Genomic DNA, 25,622 nt, shown 5'->3' with positions numbered 1-25,622 from the left:
TAAGATTGCGAGCCTCCTGTGGGGCAACCTGATCACCTTGTAACCACCCCAGTGCTTAGAACAGTGCTTTGCACATAGTAAGTGCTTAATAAATGCCGTCATCATCATCAAGTGACTTGCCCAAGGTCACACAGCAGACAAGTGGAAGAGCCAGAAGTAGAGCCCACAATCTCTGTGTGCTCTTTCCACTAAGCCACGTGAGCCCCATGCGAGACAGAGACTGTGTCCAACCTTATTATCTTATATCTACCAGCCTCCCCGCCGTGCTTAGGACAGTCGCTGCCACGTACGTGGTAAATGTTTAACAGATACCATTAAAAAAAGGAGACAGCAAAGGGAAGGAAGGGAAAGAGGAGAGAGTAAGAAAGGAAGTGGGAGGGGAGAAGGGAGGAGGGCAGTCTGTTAAATGAAAAAGAAAAGCACAAAAATAAATGGTTGGTGAGTTTAGTATATCACTCATATCCAAGACATCCCCCCCCCCCTCGCTCTCCCCCTCCCTCCCATCCACCCTCACACATCCATCTCCCTCTTCCAGCATGGCCCACTGGAAAGAGCCCCGGCTTTGGAGTCAAGGGTCATGGGTTCAAATCCCGGCTCCGCCAACTGTCAGCTGGGTGACTTTGGGCAAGTCACTTCACTTCTCTGGGCCTCAGTTCCCTCATCTGGAAAAGGGGGATGAAAACTGTGAGCCCCCTGTGGGACAACCTGATCATCTTCCAGCGCTTAGAACAGTGCTTTGCACATAGTAAGCGCTTAATAAATGCCATCATCATCATCATCATCGTCATCATTACTTAGACTGTGGAACTGTATCCGGCCTGATTAACAGTGCTTAGAACAGTGCTTGACACTTAGTAAGTGCTTTAAAAGTACTATTAAAAAAACTCAAAAAAACTTCAGCTGAACTCCACTTCTTGTTGAGCAAGAGCAGAGCAGAAGGAGCCTGGCCTAGGGGAAAAAGCATAGGCCGGGGTATGTCACGTCAGGCTCTGTGCCTCAGTTTTCTCATCTGTAAAATGGGGATTAAATACCTCGTCTCCCTCCCCTTTAGAGTGTGAGCTCCATTTGGCACAGGAACTAAGACCTGATTATCTTGTATCTAATGCAGACCGTAGCCCCTAGTGAAGTGTCTGACAAATATCACAATTTTTATTATTATTTTGCCCATAAAAGCCATCACCTGCTTCTAAGCTTCCATTATCTGTCCCCATTATCCTCCATAATAATAATAATAATAATAATAATAATAATAATGGCATTTATTAAGCACCTACTATGTGCAAAGCACTGTTCTAAGCGGTGGGGAGATTGCAAGGTGATCAGGTTGTCCCACGTGGGGCTCACAGTCTTAACCCCTATTTTACAGATGAGGGAACTGAGGTCTGGAGAAGTTAAGTGACTTGCCCAAAGTTACACAGCTGACAATTGGTGGAGCCGGGATTTGAACCCATGACCTCAGACTCCAAAGCCCATGCTCTTTCCACTAAGCCATAATGGCTTTACTCCCTATGGTGCTTTGAAGTACCTACAGCGCGCTAGGAAAATCCCTTCAGAGCCTCCTTCTACATCAAATCCTCCATCTGCAGGACTCATCAGTAGTTGAGGACCTTATTAAGCCAACTCCTTTTTCCAGACTCAATTTTTCCTCAAAGTTTTCATTTTCCAGCTCTCTAATGATCTTGGTGGCTCTGCTGAGCTTCTTTAACTATTTGGTGTCCCTTGTAAGTTTATGAATCCCAGGGAAGGAAGCAGAAAGATCTGAGGCCCTAGACAATCTCCCTCCAAACCCGGACAACTTATTTCAGCATCAAATTCATTCATCAGATCTATAGGATGGCCCCGCCGAACCCTATTTATTACTCTATTTATTTTACTTGTACATATTCTATTTATTTTATTTTGTTAATATGTTTTTTTCTCTGTCTCCCCCTTCTAGACTGTGAGCCCACTGTTGGGTAGGGACTGTCTGTATATGTTGCCAACCTGTACTTCCCAAGCACTTAGTACAGTGCTGTGCACACAGTAAGCGCTCAATAAATACGATTGAATGCACGAATGAATCTAATAATAATAATAATAATAGTGGCATTTATTAAGCGCTTACTTTGTGCAAAGCACTGTTCTAAGCTCTGGGGGGGAATACAACGTGATCAGGTTGCCCCACCTGGGGCTCACAGTCAATCCTCATTTTACAGATGAGGTAACTGAGGCTCAGAGAAGTTAAGTGACTTGCCCAAGGTCACACAACAGACATGTGGTGGTCGGGATTCGAACCCATGACCTCTGACTCCAAAGCTCGTGCTCTTTCCACTGAGCCACGCTGCTTCTCTAGACCATAGGCCTGAGACAACAAAGACATCCACACCCTTCTTTCACACTCTTCCTCTAGTAATGATGGCATTTTTTAAGCGCTTACTATGTGCCAAGCACTGTTCTAAGCACTGGGGGAGATACAAGGTTATCGGGTTGTCCCAGGCGGGGCTCAGTCTTAGTCCCCGTATTGCAGATGAGGGAACTGAGGCCCAGAGAAGTGAAGCGACTTGCCCAAAGTCACAGAGCTGACAAGCAGCGGAGCCGGGTTAGAACCCACGACCTCTGTTAGACTGTGAGCCCACTGTTGGGTAGGGACTGTCTCTATATGTTGCCAATTTGTACTTCCCAAGCGCTTAGTACAGTGCTCTGCACATAGTAAGCGCTCAATAAATACGATTGATGATGATACCTGGGCTCTTTCCATTAAGTTACGCTGCTTCTCTTATCCCCATTGATGTCTCCTCTTCCTCCTCCTCCTCCTTCTTCCACTATCCCCCGGGCTCCCCTCCGCAGGCAGGCCGCCTCTTTGACCACGGTGGGACGGTCTTCTTCAGCATCTTCATGTCTCTCTGGGCCGTGACCTTCCTGGAATATTGGAAACGAACGAACGCGACGCTGGCCCACCGCTGGGACTGCTCCGATTACGAGGACATCCAGGTGAGGTCCCGGCCCAAACCCTCCACCGGTGGCCGAGCGCCCTGAGCTCGCTGGGAGACAAAGCCCGGATTCTTCGTGGCTCAGTGGAAAGAGCCCGGGCTTTGGAGTCAGAGGTCATGGGTTCAAATCCCTGCTCCGCCAATTGTCAGCTGTGTGACTTTGGGCAAGTCACTTCACTTTGGCATTTGTTAAGTGCTTACTATGTGCAAAGCACTGTTCTAAGCGCTGGGGGGGGGATACAAGGTGATCAAGTTGTCCCACGTGGGGCTCACAGTCTTCATCCCCATTTTACAGATGAGGGAACTGAGGCTTAGAGAAGCTAAGTGACTTGCCCAAGGTCGCACAGCAGACATGTGGCAGAGCCGGGATACGAACCCATGACCTCTGACTCCAAAGCCCAGGCTCTTTCCACTGATTCACGCTGCTTCTCTATGCCAGTACTATTATTATTATTATTATTCTCTGTGCCTCAGTTCCCTCACCTGGAAAATGGGGATGAAGACTGTGAGCCCCCCCCGGGGGACAACCTGATCACCTTGTAACCTCTTCAGCGCTTAGAACAGTGCTTTGCACATAGTAAGAGCTTAATAAATGCCATTATTATTATTATTATTATTATTATTATTCTTTTCCAGGAGAGACCCCGGCCCCAGTTTGCCGCCAAGGCCCCAATGACAGTTCAGAACCCAGTCACGGGAGTAGAAGAACCCTACTTCCCCAAACGGAATCGCTTCAGCCGCATCGTCACGGGATCGATGGTCATCATTATGATGGTAAGGCGGGTGTGTTCTCTTAGCCTCTCTTTGGGAGGACCACACAATCCGTCTGTTGGCATATAGTAAGCGCTTAACAAATATCATTATTATTATTATTATTATTATAAAAGCAGCTTGGCCTAGTGGACAAGGCATGGGCCCGGGCGTCAGAAGGACATGGTTTCTAATCCCGGATTCACCACTTGTCTCCTGTGTGACCTCGAACAAGTCGCTTAACTTCTCTGTGCTTCCATTCCCTCATCTGTAAAATGGGGGTTAAGACCGTGAGCCCCATGTGGGACGTGGACTGTGTCCAACCCAAATACCATCATTATTAGTAGTAGCTTGCATCTACCCCAGTGCTTAGAACAGTGCCTGTCACATAGTAAACACATAACAGATACCATCAAAAATAAATGAAATAAATAAAATCTCTGGTTGCTACTGACAATATTTTTCTCTTTTCCACAGAGGCACCAAGGGGCTTAATGGGAAGCAGCATGGCCTAGTGGAAAGAGCACAGACCTGGCTGTATTTGGGTTTTAGCTTGCCTTATTCTTGCTCTTGACCCGGTTCCCCCTCCCGGTTGGTTAATTCTCCAGAGCTCTTAGTTCAAGGCCCTGCACGCAGTAGGTACTCTGTAATAAATGCTGTTGACAAGCTAAATGAATAGTGGCTTGGTTGTCTTTTCAGATTGCAGTTGTGGTGATGTTCCTAATAGCCATCATCCTGTACCGGGCAATCATTGGGATCTTGGTGTCCAAATCCCATAACTTTCTGCTAGTAGCATTGGTAAGCTTGATAAAGCCAATTCCACTCTGTCTTGTAGTTACCGCTGTCTGCCGACCCCTCTGTTCTCTTAGACGTTTGACTCTGTTTCCCTTAAGCACACCAGCCCTTCAGCAGTTATGTACATGCATATCCTTAGACTCTATAATTTCCCCTATCTGTAATTTACTGTAGACTGCAAGCTACAGGGGTCGTGTCTACCCACTCTCATATTCTATCTTTCCAACCGCTTAGTACGGTGCTCTGTACCTAGTAAATGCTCAATCAGTACCATCGATTGATGGATTAATTTGGATGTCATGTGCTAGCGCCTCTTTAATGGTCGGTTTTTCCTTTCTTTCCCTACCGCCTCATTTAGGCATCTCGTATTGCCAGCTTCACGAGCTCCGTGGTTAATCTCATCTTCATCCTCATCCTTTCCAAACTGTACATCACTCTGGCACGGATTTTGACCAGATGGGGTAAGTGGCAGAATCCGCACATCACACCATTAAATCCACCGAACAGTGCTCTGCACATAGTAAGCGCATAGCAAATGCCATCATTAATATCTTCTAATTAGGATTGATGGAGACAAAATTTTGAGCTGAAAGGAACATTGGCCTGAGCCATTATGGGATCGCTTAAGTACTGACAGTGGTGGGAAGTCCCCTAGCCAGATTGTTAAACTGTAAGACCAGGGCAAATGAAATGAATGCAGTGTCGAAAGAGGAAGAACATGATTTTGATGGAAACTGGGAAACTAGGGAAGATGGGAGGGCAAGGATAATGGATTGAAAGTGCAGTGTTGATTGGCAATCAGATGTAGATGTCGGATGGGGTGTGAGTCGAGCCTTGTTTTAGACTTGGCATTTAGGGTCACTAAAGCCATAAAAATCAAATTGCCAAAAAGGGTGATCTAACTCGGAGTTCCTGGCCTGGAATGCCCTCCCTCCACACATCATCATCATCAATCGTATTTATTGAGCGCTTACTATGTGCAGAGCACTGTACTAAGCACTTGGGAAGTACAAATTGGCAACATATAGAGACAGTCCCTACCCAACAGTGGGCTCACAGTCTAAAAGGGGGGAGACAGAGAACAAAACCAAACATACTAACAAAATAAAATAAATAGAATAGATATGTACAAGTAAAATAAATAAATAAATAAATAGAGTAATAAATATGAACAAACATATATACAGGTGCTGTGGGGAAGGGAAGGAGGTAAGATGGGGGGATGGAGAGGGGGGCGAGGGGGAAAGGAAGGAAGGGGCTCAGTCTGGGAAGGCCTCCTGGAGGAGGTGAGCTCTCAGCAGGGCCTTGAGCTCTCAGCAGGGCCTTGCCAAGCTAGCTGTCTTCCTCCCTTCAAAGCCCTACGGGGAGCTCACCTCCTCCAGGAGGCCTTTCCAGACTGAGCCCCCTTTTTCCTCTCCTCCTCCCCATCCCCCCAGCCCTACCTCCTTCCCCTCCCCACAGCACTTTTATATATATTTGTACAGATTTATTACTCTATTTTACTTGTAACATATTTGCTATTCTATTTATTTTGTTAATGATGTGCATATAGCTTTAATTCTATTTGTTCTGACGATTTTGACACCTGTCTCCATGTTTTGTTTTGTTGTCTGTCTCCCCGTTCTAGACTGTGAGCCCGTTGTTGGGTAGGGACCGTCTCTATATGCTGCCGACTTGTACTTCCCAAGTGCTTAGTCCAGTGCTCTGCACACACTAAACGCTCAATAAATACGATTGAATGAATGAATAATTGAACAAACAACTGCCGTTTCCAACCGGACTTGAGAGAGCAAAATAGCAGCACTCCAAGCCGCAGGGCCCTGAATTCCAGGGCTCCATCCTGATCCCGGCCAAGCTCAGGCCGAGGTCCCCATCTGACGCCAGGGAAGAGCCAGCACAAGGCATTGGATTTTGATCTTTCATTCATTCATTGTTACATTTATTGAGTGCCTGCGGTACGCAGAACATTGTACTAAGCCCCTGGGAGAGTACAATATGACAGACAGACACATTCCCTGCCAACAGCAAGCTTAAAGGCTAGAGAAGGAGACAGACATTAATATAAATAAATAAATTACAGGTATGTACGTAAGTGCTGTGGGGCTGAGAGTGGGGGATGAATAAAGGGAGCAGGTCAGGTCAACACAGACAGGAGAGGAAGAAGAGGAAAGGAAAGGCCTCTTGGAGGAGAAGTGCCTTCAATAAGACTTTGAAGTGGGAGAGAGTAATTGTTTGCCAGATATGAGGAGGGAGGATGTTCCAGATTAGAAGCAGGACGTGGGCAAGAGGATGGTGTTCCTCTTCCCCATCACACCACTGTGTGAATAGACAGGAAGAGGTCAGGGAGAGATTGGGGTTGTGGATAACCTTGGAAAAAAGACTCAGCTTTCTCGGCAGTTGCAGGACCACAGAATCCTAGAAGCTGAGGAGAGCTGGAGAAATAGATGTAGGGCGGGGCTTTTAACCCTGGGAACCTAAAGCAGGTTGTCAAAAACGTGCTATCCCCCTCGTCCCCCTCTCCATCCCCCCATCTTACCTCCTTCCCTTCCCCACAGCACCTGTATATATGTATATATGGTTGTACATATTTATTACTCTATTTATTTATTTATTTATTTATTTTACTTGTACATTTCTATCCTATTTATTTTATTTTGTTGGTATATTTGGTTCTGTTCTCTGTCTCCCCCTTTTAGACTGTGAGCCCACTGTTGGGTAGGGACTGTCTCTATGTGTTGCCAATTTGTACTTCCCAAGCGCTTAGTACAGTGCTCTGCACATAGTAAGCGCTCAATAAATATGATTGATCGATTGATTGATTGAAAAATAAATCAACTGGCAACAAATTTTTGAGTCAATTTTAACAACAGGGTGTTCGCCACACTGAATTTGATTTGCGGCCTCTGACATCTACAGTTCCTATGTGATTTGACTTTGGTGGTTTTGATTTTGGTCATTTAATGTTGGAACTTGGAAGAATTCAGCAGGTAAGTCCTGAAGAATTTACTAGAGAGAAGAAAAGGAGGTAGGGCAGTGATTGGACAAAATAGGCCCAGGGGATTGGGGCCCCAGGGGACTCCCCAACCATCATCATCATCATCATCAATCATATTTATTGACCGCTTACTATGTGCAGAGCACTGTACTAAGCGCTTGGGAAGTACAAATTGGCAACATATAGAGACAGTCCCTACCCAACAGTGGGCTCACAGTCTAAAAGGGGGAGACAGAGAACAAAACCAAACATACTAACAAAATAAAATAAATAGGATAGATTTGTACAAGTAAAATAAATAAATAAATAAATAGAGTAATAAATATGTAGAACCATATATACATATAGCAGGTCATTGTCAAAAGCGGGGTATATTTTCCAACCAACAGGGACCCGTGCTTCAAGGAACTGCAGGATTGATCAACAGAGTGACTCTCGGGTGACAGCAAGCCCCTTGTTCTCACACACTCCAGCCCGTAAACCCAGCCCACACTTTGTCAATCATTCAATCAGCTGAGTGCTTAGTGTGTGCAAAGCATTTGGGAGAGTACAATACGACAGAGTCGATAGACCCGTTCCCTGCCCACAGTGAAATTTCAATCCAGAGGGAGCATGTCATGTTTGGGATCTGGATGAAAAGCCTCTGGACACTTGGAACTTGTATCTTTCATAGGGTCTCTTTCTAAGCGTTGGCTTGGGTCCTGAGAATACAGGCACTCTGACATTCACACCTTTATCATCTCTTCTCAGTGCAAGCATTCCTAAAGGGACGAGTTTTTCGGCTTCTTGCGGTATCTCTAAGAGATGACTGAATCATCAGCTTCTCAAAATCCCCGAGTTTCACCAGCATTCTGCTCTTTGTGCCTTTCCAGACCCCTTCTCTAGTCTCTGGGCTGGCATCTAAACCAGATTCTGGCTGTTTTCTGGCTGGCTAGGTTTCAAGATCCTTGGTTGTCCATGGTGAAATTCAAGAGGAGTTCATTTCTTAATATTCCCTTTAGGCCAACCTAATCTGCTCTGCGTGCACACACACACATACACGGCCATCCTTGGTTGGGATGGTCATCAGCCCCCTTGGCAGGTCTGCCTTTCAGCTGCCTGCAAGTTTTGGAGATCTGGATTTAGCCCAACGCTCATAAAACAATCACCTGCAGATAAGGTGTGGACTTGGGGCAGCTAGAACAAACTGGGAAAATGTAAAAAATGAAAAATAATGCTCAAAAATTTTACATGAGTCTTCTTCGCTTGCATCAAGGATTCCAAGGTGTTTCCCTAAATGGAGAGAACAGTCGCTACTCTATTCCCTGAATCGGCAGACGCAAATTATTTATATCATCAGTCTCTCCCTCTGAATTGCAAGCTCACTGAGGGCAGGGAACTTGTTTGCCAACTCTGTTGCGTTGTACTCTCCCAAGCACTTAGTAAGTGCTCTGCACATAGTAAGCACTCAATAAATTCTAATCCCGGCTCCGCCACTTGTCTGCTTTTAGACTGTGAGCCCACTGTTGGGTAGGGACTGTCTCTATATGTTGCCAACTTGTACTTTCCAAGCGCTTAGTACAGTGCTCTGCACACAGTAAGCGCTCAATAAATATGATGGATGATGATGATGCTGTGTGACCTTGGGCACGTCACTTGACTTCTCTGTGCCTCAGTTACCTCATCTGTAAAATGGGGATGAAGACTGTGAGCCCCACATGGGCCAACCTGATTACCTTTTATCTACCCCAGCAGTTAAAACAGTGCTTGGTACATAGTAAGCGCTTAACAAATACCAACGTTATTATTATTATTACCTTTGATAATGAGGAGGCTGATAGGGATACTGACAGAGTAAAATTATTTTAGGATTTTGGGAGGTCAGAGATTCATTAACATTTTATGGGTTTTTTTCCCCCCTCAGAAATGCACCGCACCCAGAGCAGGAATGAAGATGCTTATACCTTGAAAGTGTTTGTCTTCCAGTTTGTCACCTTCTACTCCTCTCCAGCCTATATTGCGTTTTTCAAGGGGAGGTTAGTGTGTCCTCTGAGGTCAAATTTTCTAATCCCCTTTCTCATTCATATGTCAGTCATAACTTGTTCCTTCAGCTTTGTCTAATTCCTCAGAATCGTGGAGGCTCATGGCTTTACAGTCACAAGGTAGGGATGTCTCTCAGCTGCTGTGGCAGAAAGATCAGAACATCATCATCATTAATGGTGTTTGCCGAGTGCATACTATGTGCACAGCAACCAATTAATCAATCAATGGTATTCGCTGAGAGCTTACTATGTGCGGAGCACAGTTCTATGTGCTTGAGAGAATGCAACATGGTTCCTGCCCGCAATGAGCTTCCAGTTTAATAATACAGGACGCTTTATTAAAAGGTTTCTAAATCAGGCAAAATTCAGCAGGTGCCGGGTTTCAGTGCCAACTGATCATCCGGATTAACCCAATAACATTTTAAGCAAATTTTAATGGAATTTCTTGGGTCAGTGTACCAGTAGCCAAGTCCACAATTCTCCTGATCCCTAGGCTTGATTCAAGACACTCACAAATTCAAACGCAAACATTTGGCTTGGAGCCCTAGCCAGATTAACCCTGTTTTAATGGAGCAAGCCCCCTGGGCTCCAACCTCCAGAGGCCTAGGGTTAAACTGGAAAATCTCCTTGGCACAGTCATTACAGTCATACCGGTGATCGGCTCACAGAAGAGCCTTTACTTCAGCGGCACTTCTCTAACTGGCTCTGATCTGAGGAGCCACTCAGAAGCCAGGTAGGAAAGTAGCAGGGCAGAGATAAAGAAACTTCTGCTCCTCTTGCCATCCCTCTTCCCACTGCTCACCCCACTCACCTCTCCCCTGTATATTAATAATAATAATGATGGCATTTGTTAAGCACTTACTATGTGCAAAGCACTGTTCTAAGCACTGGGGAGGATACAAGGTGATCAAGGTGCCCCACGTGGGGCTCACAGTCTTCATCCCCATTTTACAGATGGGGTAACTGAGGCACAGAGAAGTTAAGTGACTCGCCCAAAGTCACATAGCTGACAATTGGCGGAGCCGGGATTTGAACCCATGACCTCTGACTCCCAAGCCCGAGCTCTTTCCATTGAGCCACACTGCTTCTCTGTATATTCTGTATATTCTGACTGCATCCAACCTGATAACCTTATATCTATCCCAGGGCTTGGAACAGTGCTTGGCACATAGTAAGTGCTTAACAAAATACCATCTTTAAAGGAAGCGGTGTGGCTTACTGGATAGATTACTGGCCTGGGAAGACCTGGGTTCTAATTCCAGCTCTGCCACTTGGCTGCTGCGTGACCTTGAGCAAGTCACTTAACTTCTCTGTGCCTCAGTTACCTCATCTGTAAAATGAGGATTAAGACTGTGAGCCCCATGAGGGACAGTATTCATTCAATCATATTTACTGAGCACTTACTGTATCTCACCTGATTAGCTGGTATCTACCCCAGCACTTAGAACAGTTCTTGACACATAATAAGCGCTAAGCAAATACCATCATTATTATTCCAGTTTAGCCCTGAGGGATTTCCAGTTGAAAGACTTTCTCCTGGCTGCAGGCAACCTTAATCCAGATGTCACAGCTGAGATTTGGGACATCAGTGTGAGATTTCAAAGCACTCCCTAATCAAAAAATCAATCATATTTATTGAGCGCTTACTGTGTGCAGAGCACTGTACTAAGCGCTTGGGAAGTACAAGTTGGCAACACTTAGAGACGGTCCCTACCCAACACTGGGCTCACAGTCTAGATGGGGGAGACAGAGAACAAAATAAAACATATTAACAAAATAAAATAGAATAGATATGTACAAGTAAAATAGAGTAATAAATACATACAAACATATATACATATGTCCCAAACCTCAGCTGAGACATTCATTCATTCATTCAATTGTATTTATTAATCAATCAATCATATTTATTGAGCGCTTACTGTGTGCAGAGTACTGTACTAAGCGCTTGGGAAGTACAAGTTGGCAACATATAGAGACAGTCCCTACCCAACAGTGGGTTCACAGTCTAGAAGGGGGAGACAGAGAACAAAACCAAACATATTAACAAAAGGAAATAAATAGAATAGATATGTACAAGTAAAATAGAGTAATAAATATGTACAAACATATATATATATATATATATATATATATATATACAGGTAGAATTTATTTATTGAGTGCTTACTGTGTGCAGAGCACTGTACTAAGCGCTTGGGAACTACAAGTCAGCGACATCTGTGCCTATGGAACTGCCAAGGTTCCAAAAATGAAACAGGAGTCAGGAGACTGAAGGGAAACCTGTTCTTTTCAGTTTCTTAAAGACGAGAAGCAACCCCAGAGTCTTTAGACCAGTTCCAATAAGGATAGACTGGAAGAGGCAGGGAATCTGATTGATTTAATTAGAACCATTTACTTCTTCAGCAGATGGAGGAAAAGAGCTGGAAGATTTCTTCCATGCCACACAGGCCTGGAAGGATCAGTAGCATTGATGTTTTTAGTTCATTCATTTGATCGTATTGAGCGCTTACTGAACAATAAACAGTGACATTCCCTGCCCACAACGAGCTCACGGTCCTGCCGAAAGTGAGTGGTGGGATATGTAGGTGGCTCCCTTGCAGAGGAAGGCCTGGACCAATCAATCAATAAATCAATGGTATTTATTGACTGCTTACTGTGTGCAGAGCACTAAGGGCTGGGGAGAACCCAATTCAATAGAGTTGGTAGACGTGATCGTGGCTTAATGGAAAGAGCCTGGGCTTGGGAGTCAGAGGTCGTGGGTTCTAATCCCAGCTCCGCTGCTTGTCAGCTGTGTGACTTGGGGCAAGTCACTTAACTTCTCTGTGCCTCAGTTACCTCATCTGTAAAGTGGGGACTAAGACCGTGAGCCCCACCTGGGACAATCTGATTACCTTGTATCTCCCACCGTGTTTGGCACATAGTAAGCGCTTAACAAATACCATCATTATTATTATTATTATGATCCCTGCCCTTGGGGAGCTTAAAATCTAGAGGAGACAGGGATTAAAATAAATTACAGATAGGGGAAGAGGCTATGTTATATTGTACTTTCCCAAGCGCCTAGTACATTGCTCTGCACACAGTTCAGTGATCAATAAATACAACTGATTGATAAAAATGATGGAAGATAAACGCAGGAGACTCAGAATTAGGGTCTCGGCCCCGCTAAGATTTAACTCTTCATATTCCTCAGATTTGTAGGTTACCCGGGACATTATCTGACCTTATTTGGAATTCGCAATGAGGAAGTGAGTATCCTGAGGGAAAGGATAAATAAGGATAAACTCTTTGGGAGGAGGAAAGCAGAATGGATGTGCTGGGAAGGAGGATGAGGCCCATCTGCCAAGAACCTGAGGGAGTTGGTGATCTTGGGGTGTGGCAAGGGCCGGGGGGCGGTTGGTACGTATCTGTCAGAGGCCAGATTCAAGCAGCCCTGAAATGCAGAGGGTCATAACACTTAGTGCTTGAGGGGTGAACTAAAAGGGTGGGGAGGGGAGCCCAAGGATACCCTTTAGCTCTCTATTTCAAAACTCCATGAGATGTTCTGATTTTGGGGAAAGGACCCACTAAGCTCAGACGTGGGGTACGTGACCTCAGGTTTGTTAGAACACAACCATGGAGGTAGTATTGCCCACCTTTCCCAGTGGGTGTAAAATTGGCCTAGTGAAAGGAGAGACCCCAATCTAAAGATAGGGTGACCCCTGAGGTGAACAATCCCTCCTCAAAGAGAAGAGGATGGTGCCCTGAGACTGCTCTCTGACTGAGGCCTCTCAGTCAATCCATGGGCCACGGGCATGGGACCCTCCCCAACTCCCCCTCGCCCATTGACAGCCAGGGTGGGCATGAGGCTGGCCAGCATGAGTACCTCCCGACTGCCCTCCCTCTCTCACAGTGTGCGGCCGGAGGCTGCCTCATTGAGCTGGCCCAGGAGCTGCTGGTCATCATGGTGGGGAAACAGATCATCAACAACGTTCAGGAAATCGCCTTCCCGTAAGTGACGCCCTCCAAAAGGGAGTCTGCCGTCAGGGCCTTGCTGAAGCCCGGAGAGAGGAACCGTGTTCCTGGGCATAGGCCTGGTACTGGGGGGAGGGCTTGGCCTTGGAAAGCCTCGGAAAGCAGACGGAATCAAACAAACATGCACTTGCTTTGTGCAGAGCTCTACACTCAGTGCTTGGGAGAGTAAAGCACAGCAGAGTTGGTAGACACGCACCCTGCCCACATCGGTCTTACTGTCTAGAGGAAGACACTAGCTTGGAAAGAGATAATCGGTAGTGAACCAAAGCAAGCTGCTGAAAAGCAGCGTGGCCTCTGAGAAGCAGCGTGACCTGGGAGCCAACAGGGCCTGCATTTTAATTCCGGCTCTGCCACTTGGCTGCTGAATCATTTCACTTTTCTGTGCTTCAGTTACCTTATCTGTAAAATGGGGATTAATACTGTGCCCCCCCCTCCCCCCCCACAGACTGTAAGCTCATTGTGGACAGGGAATGTATCTGTTTCTCACTGTGTTGCGCTCTCCCAACTGCTTAGTAAAATGCTCTGCACACAGTAAGCGCTTAATAAATATTATTAACTGACTGACATTGGATGGGGTCCAACCTGATTATCTTGTATCTACCCCAGCACTTAATCTAGTGCCTGGCAGATAGTAAGCACTTAAAATAAAATACCATAAAATAAGTAATCTTCAGCTCCCAGGATATGTACATACGAGATGGACGAAAGCTATGACAGGATCCAGCCTGAACCAAAACCCGATGAGCCTAGAATTTGTAGGGAATTTAACATTTGATGTGGTTATTCTTTTCTCCTTTCTACCCAACCATCTCTCCGCGTTCGGTTCAGCTGTTTCCCGGTTGTCAGCCTTTCCCCTGGTCCCTTCCCATCCCCTTCCTTTACCATTCCCAGTCTTCCTTGTTCCTCAGAATTTCCCTCCCCAGTTCCCTCCTCCTTCACATCACTTAAGACTCCCTATCATCTCTTTCCTTTCCTTGTGCTAGCAGTGTGTGTGTTTGGAGCGGGGCTAAAGAAAGAGTCAAGCAGTTCTGTGTCCCAGTAAAGTACTTATATAGAAAGAAAACCAGCTGACTGGGACCTAGGAATTCAGTTAAGAGGAAATGATGGGAAGCAGCCTAGTGGAAAGAGCACAGGCCTGGGAGTCTGAGGTTCTGGGTTCTAATCCTGGCTCCGCCACTTGTCTGTTGTTGCTCTTGGGTGGTCACTTTTCTGTGCTCGGTTACCACATCTAAAAAATGGGGATTAAGACTGTGAGGTCCATGGGGGACATGGAATGTGTCCAATCTTGTATCTACTCCAGCACTTAGTACAGTACCTAGCACACAGAAAACACTTGCCAAATACCACAAAAACAAAAAAAAATTTGAATTCATTCAGCGATAAATTTGTTTCTTTTTGATTTGAGAGTCTCAGGGTGTCAACAACCCCTTGCCCCGGGTTTTTCCTGAATCTCGTAGAAAAGTTTAATGACATTCCCTTCCAGGAATTAAAGAACAAAAACAATCCAGATGGGAAAAAAAACCCTTATCTACTAAGCTCATCCCTGCATGATGAGCCAACCATTTGATTTGAGGCAGGGCTCACTTAAAGGGCATAGTGTTTCGCTCAGGAGTTCAATCAGTAGGAATCTCACAGGATCTCAGATCTGGTTTCTTTTACTTGAACAGGGCAACTAGAGAGGAAAGACAGGGAAACGGGCCCTGAATAGGTTTCTGGCATCTTTGAAAAATTGTTAATCATTAAACTCCAATTTACCTTAACCATTATGCTGTGGAGTCCTTTTCTGGCCTGTGGTTCCAGCGAATACAGTCTTTTCCGTTGGATACTGAGCAGCTGAAGATTCTGGGTGGAAACACTCTCGGGAACTTGATCTGAATCTTTACTCCATTTCAGTTATAGGTGATTTCCATTTAACCCAAATAAAGGCTTTCCTGGATCTTGAGGCCCATAATTAGATATCTTTGTAACCTCCTTTTCTCAGGACTAAATGCATCTAATTTCTGAGAAGACTGTTTTCCTCCTCTAGAAATCCTAAATCAGCTTTGTTTTCCTCATCGTCATCCTATCCAGGTCCAGGAGGGCACAAAATAGCATTTCAGCAGAAGTTAGGGAGATCAAGAGAGATTAAGGGAACGAGGGAGATCCAGAAATAAGACCAGTTGTCAGGCCCTTTTAGAAAAGCACATGCCATCGCAGCTTCAAAAACGAGGAGAGGAAACACAGACACTTCATCTAGGCTCAGAATATCTGAAAAACTAAAGAAAATGAATATCGTTCTGGTGTTTGCTTCCAAGCAGGAGAATTACAATCTCTCCTGGCAGTTGGCCAAGAGCCAGGTTGGCTCCAGGCCCTCTTGACAACAGCTTCTATTACTTCAGCAGTGTTGTTGAAACTGTCCAGATACCCGCTGTGTAAAAACGTGCTAGTATAGAAACTCAAGGACTTGTTCCCAATGTAACTTGCCAGTGAGTCTAATGGTGCAAATAGGCATAAATGTCTACTTCCACAGAATCACAGATACTTATTATTATTAGTGCTACTACCAAGAATAATAGTGGTATTTGTTAAGCGCTTACCAGTGCCAGACACTGTACTGAGAGCTAGGTTGGACACAGTCCCTGTACCATATGGGGCTCACTGTCAATCACCATTTTACAGCTGAGGAAACTGAGGCACAGAGAAGCTAAGTGACTTGTCCAAGGTCACCCAGCAGACAAGTTGCAGAACGGGGATTCTGGGATTCCCAGGCCTGGGCTCTTTCCACTAGGCCATGCTGCTTCTCTTAATAAATAATCATGTAATCAAACACAGCCCTCAGTCACTCGGCATAAAGACTTCACTCTTGCTAATTCAAGAAAGCAAAGAGCTCAGAAGGAATCTTTTACAGTCTGGGCCTTTCAGGGACTTCTTCTTTTGGTCTCCAGGAAGCTGAAAGTCTGGTGGCAGAGGTATAGGCTTAATTCAAAGAAGAAAAAGGAAGAGGAATCATCAGGCGTGGTTCTGCGGGACCAGTGGGAAGAAGACTATGAGCTCCTGGAAAACGAGGGGCTATTTAACGAATACCTGGAAATGGGTAGGAAACATATTTTGGCTTCACTCCAACTCCTTTTCTGCATGGTAAGAGTGACCGGGTGGGTAGGAGGGTGAATGAGAGGGCCCAAACTGATGTTTAGGAATTACCACATCTGAACACTTTAAATGTTTCCAGCTCTGCCATTTGTCTGCTCTGTGACCTGGGGCAGGTCACTTCGCTTCTCGGGGTCTCAGTTACCTCATCTGTAAAATGGGAATTAAGAGGGTGAGCCCCATGTGGGACATGGACAGGGAATGTGTTCAACCTGTTAGCTTGTATAATAATAATGATGGCATTTGTTAAGCACTTACTATGTGCCAAGCACTGTTCCAATCGCTGGGTAATTGTACAGTGTTACTCAGTATTGTATTGTATCTACCCGAGTGCTTAGTACAGTGCCTGACATAGTAAGTACCATAACCACCACCCCCCCCAAAAAAAAAAAACAGGCCCTGCAGCCTTAGTGGGTAGGGTTTTTCTGTTTCCATTTTTTTCCCTCCAGAGAAGAATGGGTGTATTATGACCATTTTTTAATATCTACTCACAATTTTCTAATAAAACATTACAAGTGCTTAAAAAAAAACCCTCACAATTTCAAAGCCTAATTCTTTTACAATAACCACCTGGTTATCCAAACCAGTTCAGATATTTTTGTTGCTATTTTTATTATTATCATCAATAAATTTTATAGCCAAATCTAACCAAAAAAGCAATCACCTGGGATACCCGGGTCCCGTTGCGTTCAGTAATCCAAATAATTTACTATGTGAGCTAACTCCAGACCCACTTAATACTCACAAGGCTACAACATTTCAAATTTTAAAAGCTCTAGAGCAAGTTCAGTTGTGGGAGCTCACAGGGAAGGGAATGACTTTCAAATTTCTGTAAGGCTTTCTAGCCTGTGTAATCCAGAGCAGCGTGGCCTAGTGGAAAGAGCACGGGCCTGGGTGCTCTTATCCCAGTTCTGCCACTTGTGTGACCTTGGACAAGTCACTTCACTTCTTTGTGCCTCAGTTTCCTCGTATGTAAAATGGGGTCAAATACCTGTTCTCCCTCCCTTTTAGGCTGTGAGTTCCATGGTAGATGGGGAACGGTTCGGACCTGGTTCTCTTGTAATAATAATGATGGCATTTATTAAGCGCTTACCATGTGCAAAGCACTGTACTAAGCGCTGAGGAGGTTAGAAGGTGATCAGGTTGTCCCACGGGGGGCTCACAGCCTTCATCCCCATTTTACAGATGAGGTCACTGAGGCCCAGAGAAGTGAAGTGACTTGCCCAAAGTCACACAGCTGACAGGTGGCAGAGCCGGGATTTGAACCCATGACCTCTGACTCCAAAGCGTGTGCTTTTTCCACTGAGCCCCGCTGCTTCTTGTACATACCACAGTGCTTGGCACATAGCAAGTACTTAACAAATACCATGATTATGACTATTATCCAGAGGTAATTTCATCACAATCGATTCAAGGGAAGAGGATACCTATTTTTTTCTTGCAGAGTAACGCTGGCTGAAAATAGTGTGTGAAATCATCAGTCCCTGGGTGAGGCCCAGGAATAAAGGGCTTGAGGCTCCATCTGGGATTCCCTCACAGGGAATAATTCAAATGACTCTGGGCAGCCACATCTCTCAGCATCCTGCCAGGGACATGTTGCACTGGAAACTTGAATTTCCTCTGAGGCAGACAGGGAAGGGTGAAAGTGAAGCAGCGAGGCCTGGTGGATACAGCGCAGGCCGTTGAGTCAGAAAGACCTGGGTTCGTTCGCTCGTTCAATCGTATTCTAACCACAGCTCCTTCACATTTCAGCTAGGTGACCTTGGGCAAGTCACTCTACTTCTCTGTGCTCAGTTACCTCATCTCTAAACTGGAGATAGAAGCTGTGAGCCCCATGTAGTATATTAGTATGTTTGGTTTTGTTCTCTGTCTCCCCCTTTTAGACTGTGAACCCACTGTTGGGGAGGGACTGTATATGTTGCCAACTTGTACTTCCCAAGCGCTTAGTACAGTGCTCTGCACACAGTAAGCACTCAATAAATATGATTGATGATGATGATGATGTAGGAAATGGATGGAGTCTAATCTGATTAGCTTGTACCTCCCCACCACTTAGTAATAATGCCTGGCACACAGTAAGCACTTAAATACCATTTAAAACATAAAAAGTGAAAATGATTCTGAGGGTGAGGATTTGGAAGTTCATCTTCCCTGCACTCGGGTTGATTTTTAGGAGGGAAATAGCCAATCAGTATCAATTTAAACAAAAATCTAATCCAGGGATTGAACTGGTGAATGGGGTTGGACTTTGAAATAGAACAGGATCCTTACAGCAAGTTAAAAAGACACTCATGTGCACATCGGAGGCATCAACTGCCTCTGGGGCCAGCGCCTATGGCAAGTCAAATCAGTCGTCAGGCAGACTAGCCCTTCCTCTCCACCCATTTTCTTTCCATTTTGTAACCCAGCCTCGGAAACAGCTACTCACCCGGCGACCGTAAGTCACATCAGGCGAGCCTATAAGCATGATGATTCAATTCATTTTACTATGACTTGCGGGGGTGGACAGGAAAGGCAGTGTGGATTTCTTGGCCCGGTTGGCAGAGACCCCACTGTCCCTTTCTCTGCTTTTCCCCCTGACCACAGTTCTGCAGTTTGGATTCATCACCATTTTTGTGGCAGCCTGCCCCCTTGCCCCTCTCTTCGCTTTACTCAACAACTGGGTGGAGATCCGCCTCGATGCCCAGAAATTTGTCCGTGAGTATCGGCGCCCCATGGCAGAGAGGGCTCAGGACATTGGCATCTGGCTTTTTATCCTTGAGGGCATCACTCATTTGGCCGTTATTAGTAATGTGAGTATCTTGGTGGGCAGGGTGGGGGATGCAGGGGGAGAGGAAAAGGGAGACTGGAGCTGGGATTAGTAGAAGTGTGAGGAGATGGAAGAAATACAGAATTTTCTATGGCCGAGCAGGCTCTCCAAGTTTATCTAACCCTCCATCGTAAATCACAGCAAAACTTGCAGGGAGGGAGGGTTGCTAGGATCAGCCTTTGGAAAACTGTTCGGGGATTGTTAGGATGTAAAGTTTTCCTCCCTCTTACTTTCCACGCACCCATCTCAATTCTGCCTCACCTCTCCGTCTTAGCCCACTCACTCCAGATACAGGAGGTTTCGGGGTTGGTAAGGGACCGAGTACGGAGAGATTTATGTTGCTCCACTGAAGAGATGAGGTCGTATCCCCCGCTTTTTCTGGTGTTGTTCGTGACTTTGATAACACTCGGGGGTCTGGGGCCCTAAGTGGCTGTAGATAATCCAGGGGATTAAAAATAAAACCGAGAAACAAAAATGAGAGGCTGCCCCATGCCTAGGAAAATAAAGTGAGGCTTGGAAGGGTCATCCTGCTGCGTCTTTCAGAGTCGGGGCTGCAACGACTGGTCTAGCTTACAGAACATATGGGGAGAAACATCCATCTCCTCATCTTGCGTTCTCTTTCAATGGTGGGAAATTTTGAGATGACAAAGGCCGCGGTGTCTTTGTGAGTCAGTGCTAAAATGTCGTTTAACTCATTTCAGGCTTTCCTGATTGCCTTCACTTCTGATTTCCTGCCCAGAACCTACTACCAATATACTCACTCAAGTGACCTCCAGGGTTACGTTAACTTTACCCTGGCTCATGCACCCAAGATCTTTGTTTCAGAACACAATCTTACGTGCAGGTGAGTTCTCCCTGGAGACTTTGTGGCTAGTGCATCTGCTTTAAGCACAGCAGCAGTGTGGCCTAATGAAAAGAGCGGAGGCCTGGGAATCAGAGAACTGAGGTTCTAATCCTGGCTTAGCCACCTGCCCGCTATATGACCTTGGGTAAGTCACTTAACTTCTCTGTGCCTGTTTTCTCAGCTGTAAAATGGGGATTCAGTACCTGTTCTTCTGCCCCTTAGACTGCGAGACCCATCAGGGACAGGGATCGGATCTGACCTGATTATCTTATATCTCCCCCAGTGCTTGACACACACCAAGTGCTTACTATTATTATTATTCTCCAATACTGTTGCCCTTTCATGTTCCCTTGCCCAGCACTTTCTCTCTGACTCTGAAGAGGCAGCTAGAATATGGTAAGAAAGAGCAAGAAGGTGAGTGGGAGAAAAGCAGGGAGACACCGAAGAACAAGAACACAGCTTTTTGATTCCTTGAAATGAAGTGAAGTCCTCCAAAGAGTGTTTAAACACTAGTAGGAAAATTACTAGACGTTTCTAAAGAAATCAGTTTCTGGGCAGACGCTATCTGTCCTACAGCCTGGACACCATCCTAAACACAAATGAAATCAAAGCAATTTCCAAATCCAATAAAGAACTTCACAAGCAAAATCAGTCAATCTATGGCATTTTGTGCACTTGATATGTGCTCCACAATCAATCGTATTTATTGAGCGCTTACTGTGTGCAGAGCACTGTACTAAGCGCTTGGGAAGGACAAGTTGCACAAGATACAAGGACCATGTCCAATTCCCACCTATGTATTCTCTCCCATCATCATCACTGATATTCATTGAGTGCTTATTGTGTGCAGAAGCACTATACTGAAACCTTGGGAGTATACTACCGTAGAGTTAATAGACATGTTCGCTGCCCACTGAGCTTACAGCTTAGAGGAGACAGAGATTAATATAAATTTATAATGGCACTTAGTAGAGTGCTCTGCATACAGAAAGCACTTAATAAACACTATTCCTACTACCACTGTGGGCAAATCACTGTACTAAACGCTTGGGAGACAACACTATAATAGCATTGGCACACATGATCCCTGACTTCAAGACACTTACAGTCCAGGTGAGATACAATCTCGCAAACCAATGGCCCAGCCGATATTTTTCTCATCTGGGGCCCCTTTGATTTGAAGCAGCTCCGAAATGTTTTGCCTTGGACCAGTTGTAATGAGGATTTGAAATCTGCCACATTAAGCTAGTCCCAGCTTGGAAACTGCAAATGGCTTTGAGAGAGTATTGTCAGAGAAATACGTCCAAATGATTCATTCCCTCGTGCCAATTGCCAAGGCTAAAAACTGTGTGGGGAAACATAGAAATTGGGAAAGGAGGAGAGATTGTAGGATTTTTTCTAAAAAATTGTGTATATTGTGTGTGTGTGTGTTGGGGGAGGTGGTATCTTTCAAAGACTGTCTACTGAACAAATGAAATTGGTGTGTCATAAGCAACTACGGAGCTCTCGTCAAGGAGATAAGATGAAATATATATATATTTATATATGTATATAAATATATATACCTGTAAATATGTATATATGTACATATTTATTACTCTATTTATTTATTTATTTTACTTGTACATATCTATTCTATTTTATTTTGTTAGTATGTTTGGTTTTGTTCTCCATCTCCCCCTTTTAGACTGTGAGCCCACTGTTGGGTAGGGACTGTCTCTATATGTTGCCAACTTGTACTTCCCAAGCGCTTAGTACAGTGCTCTGCACACAGTAAGCGCTCAATAAATACGATTGATTGATTGATTGATGAAAAACAGAGCTCCATGCTGATATTTAACTATGTTTGTCTTTGAACTGATTCTATATCATCTTGAAGCATTTACTTTACACAAATGGGAAGCTGGGAATACAACCCCTCTGGCAAAAAACGCGGATGACATTTTTCCAATATGAACCATTATTGACTTGAACTGTATGAACAACGTTCCAGCTACATCCACACTTGGAATGAAATAAAGTCAAGCATCGTTCAATTCTACGGTTCTTATTTTCCCGAGTTGACATCATAGTTCCTTACATGTGCTTCTCTATATCTTTGCCTCTGCAGATATCAGGCTTTTAGAGAAGAGAATGGGCACTACTCTCTCACATACTGGAACCTCCTAGCAATCCGCCTGGCATTCGTCATTGTGTTTGAGGTAGAGGCCAAAACATCTTTTGTATGTCTCATCCTCAACAGTTCCTGGATTAATCATTGGTATTTATTGAAAACATAGTTAGTGCACAGCACTGTAATAAGCACTGGGCAAGGTGCAACTGTTTCTTCAGCACCTTTCGGGCCTCATCTCCCTGGAGCTTTGTCCTAAATTTGTTGAAGTTGGGTGTTGCTGCATCTTTGCAGGAGGAAGTTGGTTCGCACTGTAAGTTTCTTGCGATAGGTTGTCGGCTAAGCTCTCTCAGGTACAATGGCAGTTTTCTCCATCTCTCCCGTCCCAAAGATCACCCTCTAAAGGGTTTCCCTTCAAGGCAGGGATCGCGTCTACTATTGTACGCTTAAACACAGTGCTCTGCACAGAGTAAGTGCTCAATAAATACCATGGACTGATTGAGTTTTGTTTTGCTTCCAGCATGTTGTTTTCCTTATTGCCTGGATGATAGATCTCTTGGTGCCAGATATTCCTGAATCGGTGGAGATAAAGGTGAAACGTGAATACTATATGGCCAAGCAAGCCCTGGCTGACAATGAGGTAATCGCCAAGAGCCCCAGGTCTCATTCCTCCCAAATCCTCTGCCCATTGATATTATTATCTGAGTACTTACCTTCCGGCTCCTGGAGTCACCTTTGTATTGCTCCATCACTGCCTGGCTCTTGGGACAACAGAATGCTAGATTTTGCTAAACCCACAGTCTTGATGGTGTAATAATAATAATGATGGCATTTATTAAGCACTTACTCTGTGCAAAGAACTGTTCTAAGCGCTGCAGAGGTTACAAGGTGATCAGGTTGTCCTATGTGGGGGGGCTAACAGTCTTCATCCTCATTTTACAGATGAGGTAACTGAGGTGCAGAGAACTGAAGGAAGTAGTGTAGAAGGGGCCACTCACCATACCTTAGTCTTTTCAGACAGACACACACACCTCCTCCTCTCCACCCCCAATCAATACCATCACCTTCAAACAAGAAGGGTGAAGCTAGAGCTATTTTTTAACTTATTTCTAAAGTAATCCTTTTACCTGTACCTCAGTTGGCAACCCGGGGGGAAAGGGCACTGGCCTGGGCGTCGGGGGACGTAGATTCTAATCCTGGCTGGGCCACGTGCCTGCTGTGTGATCTTCGGCAAGTCACTCAACTTCTCTGTGCCTGTTTCCTCATCTATTAAATAATAATAATAATAATGATGGCATTTGTTAAGTGCTTACTATGTGCCAGGCACTATATGAAATACCTTTTCCCCTTAGACTGCGAGCCCCATGTACAAACATGATTATCTTGTATCTACCCCAGTGCTTAGTACAATGCTTAACCTAGAGTAAGCAAATACCTCAGTTAAGGTTATTCAGCCTTCACGTTACCCTCTATCGCAACTGGAAGGGACCAAATGAAAGCAAGGAATCCAAAAAGAAAAGAGTCCCCTATGCAAGGCTATCAATGTTAGTTCCTATTACAAGTGCATGAACTTTGGTTCTCTGTCTTAGAGCTCAATGCTTGATTCAGTTACACTTCAAGAAGTCTAAAGCCCTCTTAGTCTAAAGTATAAAAGTGAACACCACCACTCACACCAAACACTGTTCGGAAAATCCATTAAAGAGAAACTCCCGAGATCAACAACTGGGCTCTTGTTTTGAATCTTGTGCCCCTCTAGACTGTACGCTCGTTGTGGGCAAGGAATGCACTTACTATATTGTACTCTCCCAAGTGCTTGGTACAGTGCTCTCCACAAATTAGGAGTTCAATAAATGTGACTGATGGATTGCTCAGGTCTCATGAATCGTTTTCTCCTTTCTCTTCGTGTCCACCACTTTGTGGGACAGGCTCTCTTTGGTACCAATGAGGCAAGAGATCAGAGGACTCAAGATTTGGAAAGTGAACTGGATTAGTAAAAGCTGGAAAAACTGGCCCCTTCACGATGACTTGGGAGCAGCTTTGGCAAACCGGAGCACCTCTCCTTTGACTCTCATCCTTCGTTCCCCCCAGCCTGAGAACAGATCGAGGTGGAGTTATGAAGAGATGCATAATAACAGGCTATTGCTATTTACTGTAAAATTGAAATGAAAATGATTGATGCTTTCTCATTGTAAAAGAAAACAAAGGAAACCCACTGCAATTTGACCGAGACGCACTGACGCCTTTCACCGCTGGCCATTTACTCTCGGTGTTGTGTATTGTTTTTCCGTCACAGAAATTAGTTCAGAACAATAAGGCTTCCAGAGTTTTCCCCTTAAAATGGGGCTGGGGGCTTGCTTTTTCTGCGTTTAATGAGATGGCAATGCAGTTTCAAATAAATGAGTGGGGATCCTATCGTTTGATGACAGTTGATTGAACGCTGGGGAAGGATAAGCACCTTCTTGTAATAGTACAGCAAAAACTCCATGCATTTAGTATATTTAATCGGAGGGCCACTAAATTCTCATTTTAATTAACCCCACTCTGCCAGAAGAGCCGAAGGGGGCACTGACTCTTGTGACCGCCCCCCATTTGCAAAGAGGGGCTGGGAGCTAATCCTTGAGATCAACCAAGTACCACCTCACATTCCTAGAGATTCCAAAATGCCTCTTCCCCCACTGGAACCGATTAAGAGGCGACGACACGGCTACGTTAGACCACTTCCCAAAGGGAAATAATACGGATTCAATTAGGAAGCTGTGGCCGCCCAAATCCCTGGAAGCAACCCTGCATTTGAGAACACGCTCACTTCATTCCTGACTCCGTAAATAAGTGACCGTGTCTGCAGGGGACGCAGAGGGTTTTTGCGGGATCGACTTTCCTTGACCTGAATCTGCTTGGGGAGTTTCAGCGTCAGGCTAACGTGAGCACGGATTACCGCGAGTGGCAAGGCGTTAAACTGCCGGTCCCGTCTCTAAGCGGGCTCAGGGAACTGGGATCGAAAATCCACGGGTAGCTGACAGCAGGCTGATCCTACCTCCTCCTTCCCCCGCACCTGGCAGGAGTCATGCCTACCAGCTCTGCTATGTTGTACCCTCCCCCAATGCTTAATACAGTGCTCTGCGCACAGTAAGTGCTCAGTATATACCATCGATTGAGGGCAGGTCAAGCTGGGAGCCACACATGTGA

At 45.2% G+C, this 25,622-nt stretch overlaps 1 protein-coding gene across 1 annotated transcript in view; it reads left to right on the top strand.

Annotated features, from left to right (window-relative positions):
* The window catches only part of ANO7 (anoctamin 7), a 65,991-nt gene extending 41,564 nt beyond the window's left edge, over positions 1 to 24,427 (top strand). Inside the window, exons 11-23 of the mRNA XM_038748792.1 lie at positions 2,827 to 2,970; positions 3,606 to 3,743; positions 4,419 to 4,517; positions 4,873 to 4,975; positions 9,413 to 9,524; positions 12,727 to 12,781; positions 13,426 to 13,523; positions 16,472 to 16,620; positions 19,260 to 19,465; positions 20,184 to 20,326; positions 22,437 to 22,527; positions 22,957 to 23,076; positions 24,362 to 24,427. Of these exons, the coding sequence (XP_038604720.1) occupies positions 2,827 to 2,970; positions 3,606 to 3,743; positions 4,419 to 4,517; positions 4,873 to 4,975; positions 9,413 to 9,524; positions 12,727 to 12,781; positions 13,426 to 13,523; positions 16,472 to 16,620; positions 19,260 to 19,465; positions 20,184 to 20,326; positions 22,437 to 22,527; positions 22,957 to 23,076; positions 24,362 to 24,427 (1,524 nt within the window). The remainder of the gene's footprint in view (positions 1 to 2,826; positions 2,971 to 3,605; positions 3,744 to 4,418; positions 4,518 to 4,872; positions 4,976 to 9,412; positions 9,525 to 12,726; positions 12,782 to 13,425; positions 13,524 to 16,471; positions 16,621 to 19,259; positions 19,466 to 20,183; positions 20,327 to 22,436; positions 22,528 to 22,956; positions 23,077 to 24,361) is intronic.
* Positions 24,428 to 25,622: the final 1,195 nt, after the last annotated feature.

The sequence above is a fragment of the Tachyglossus aculeatus genome, chromosome 7 (genome assembly GCF_015852505.1).
Source record: "Tachyglossus aculeatus isolate mTacAcu1 chromosome 7, mTacAcu1.pri, whole genome shotgun sequence".
In the NCBI taxonomy this organism is placed as follows: Eukaryota; Metazoa; Chordata; class Mammalia; order Monotremata; family Tachyglossidae; genus Tachyglossus; species Tachyglossus aculeatus.
This window is presented reverse-complemented; position numbering and strand designations above follow the sequence as displayed.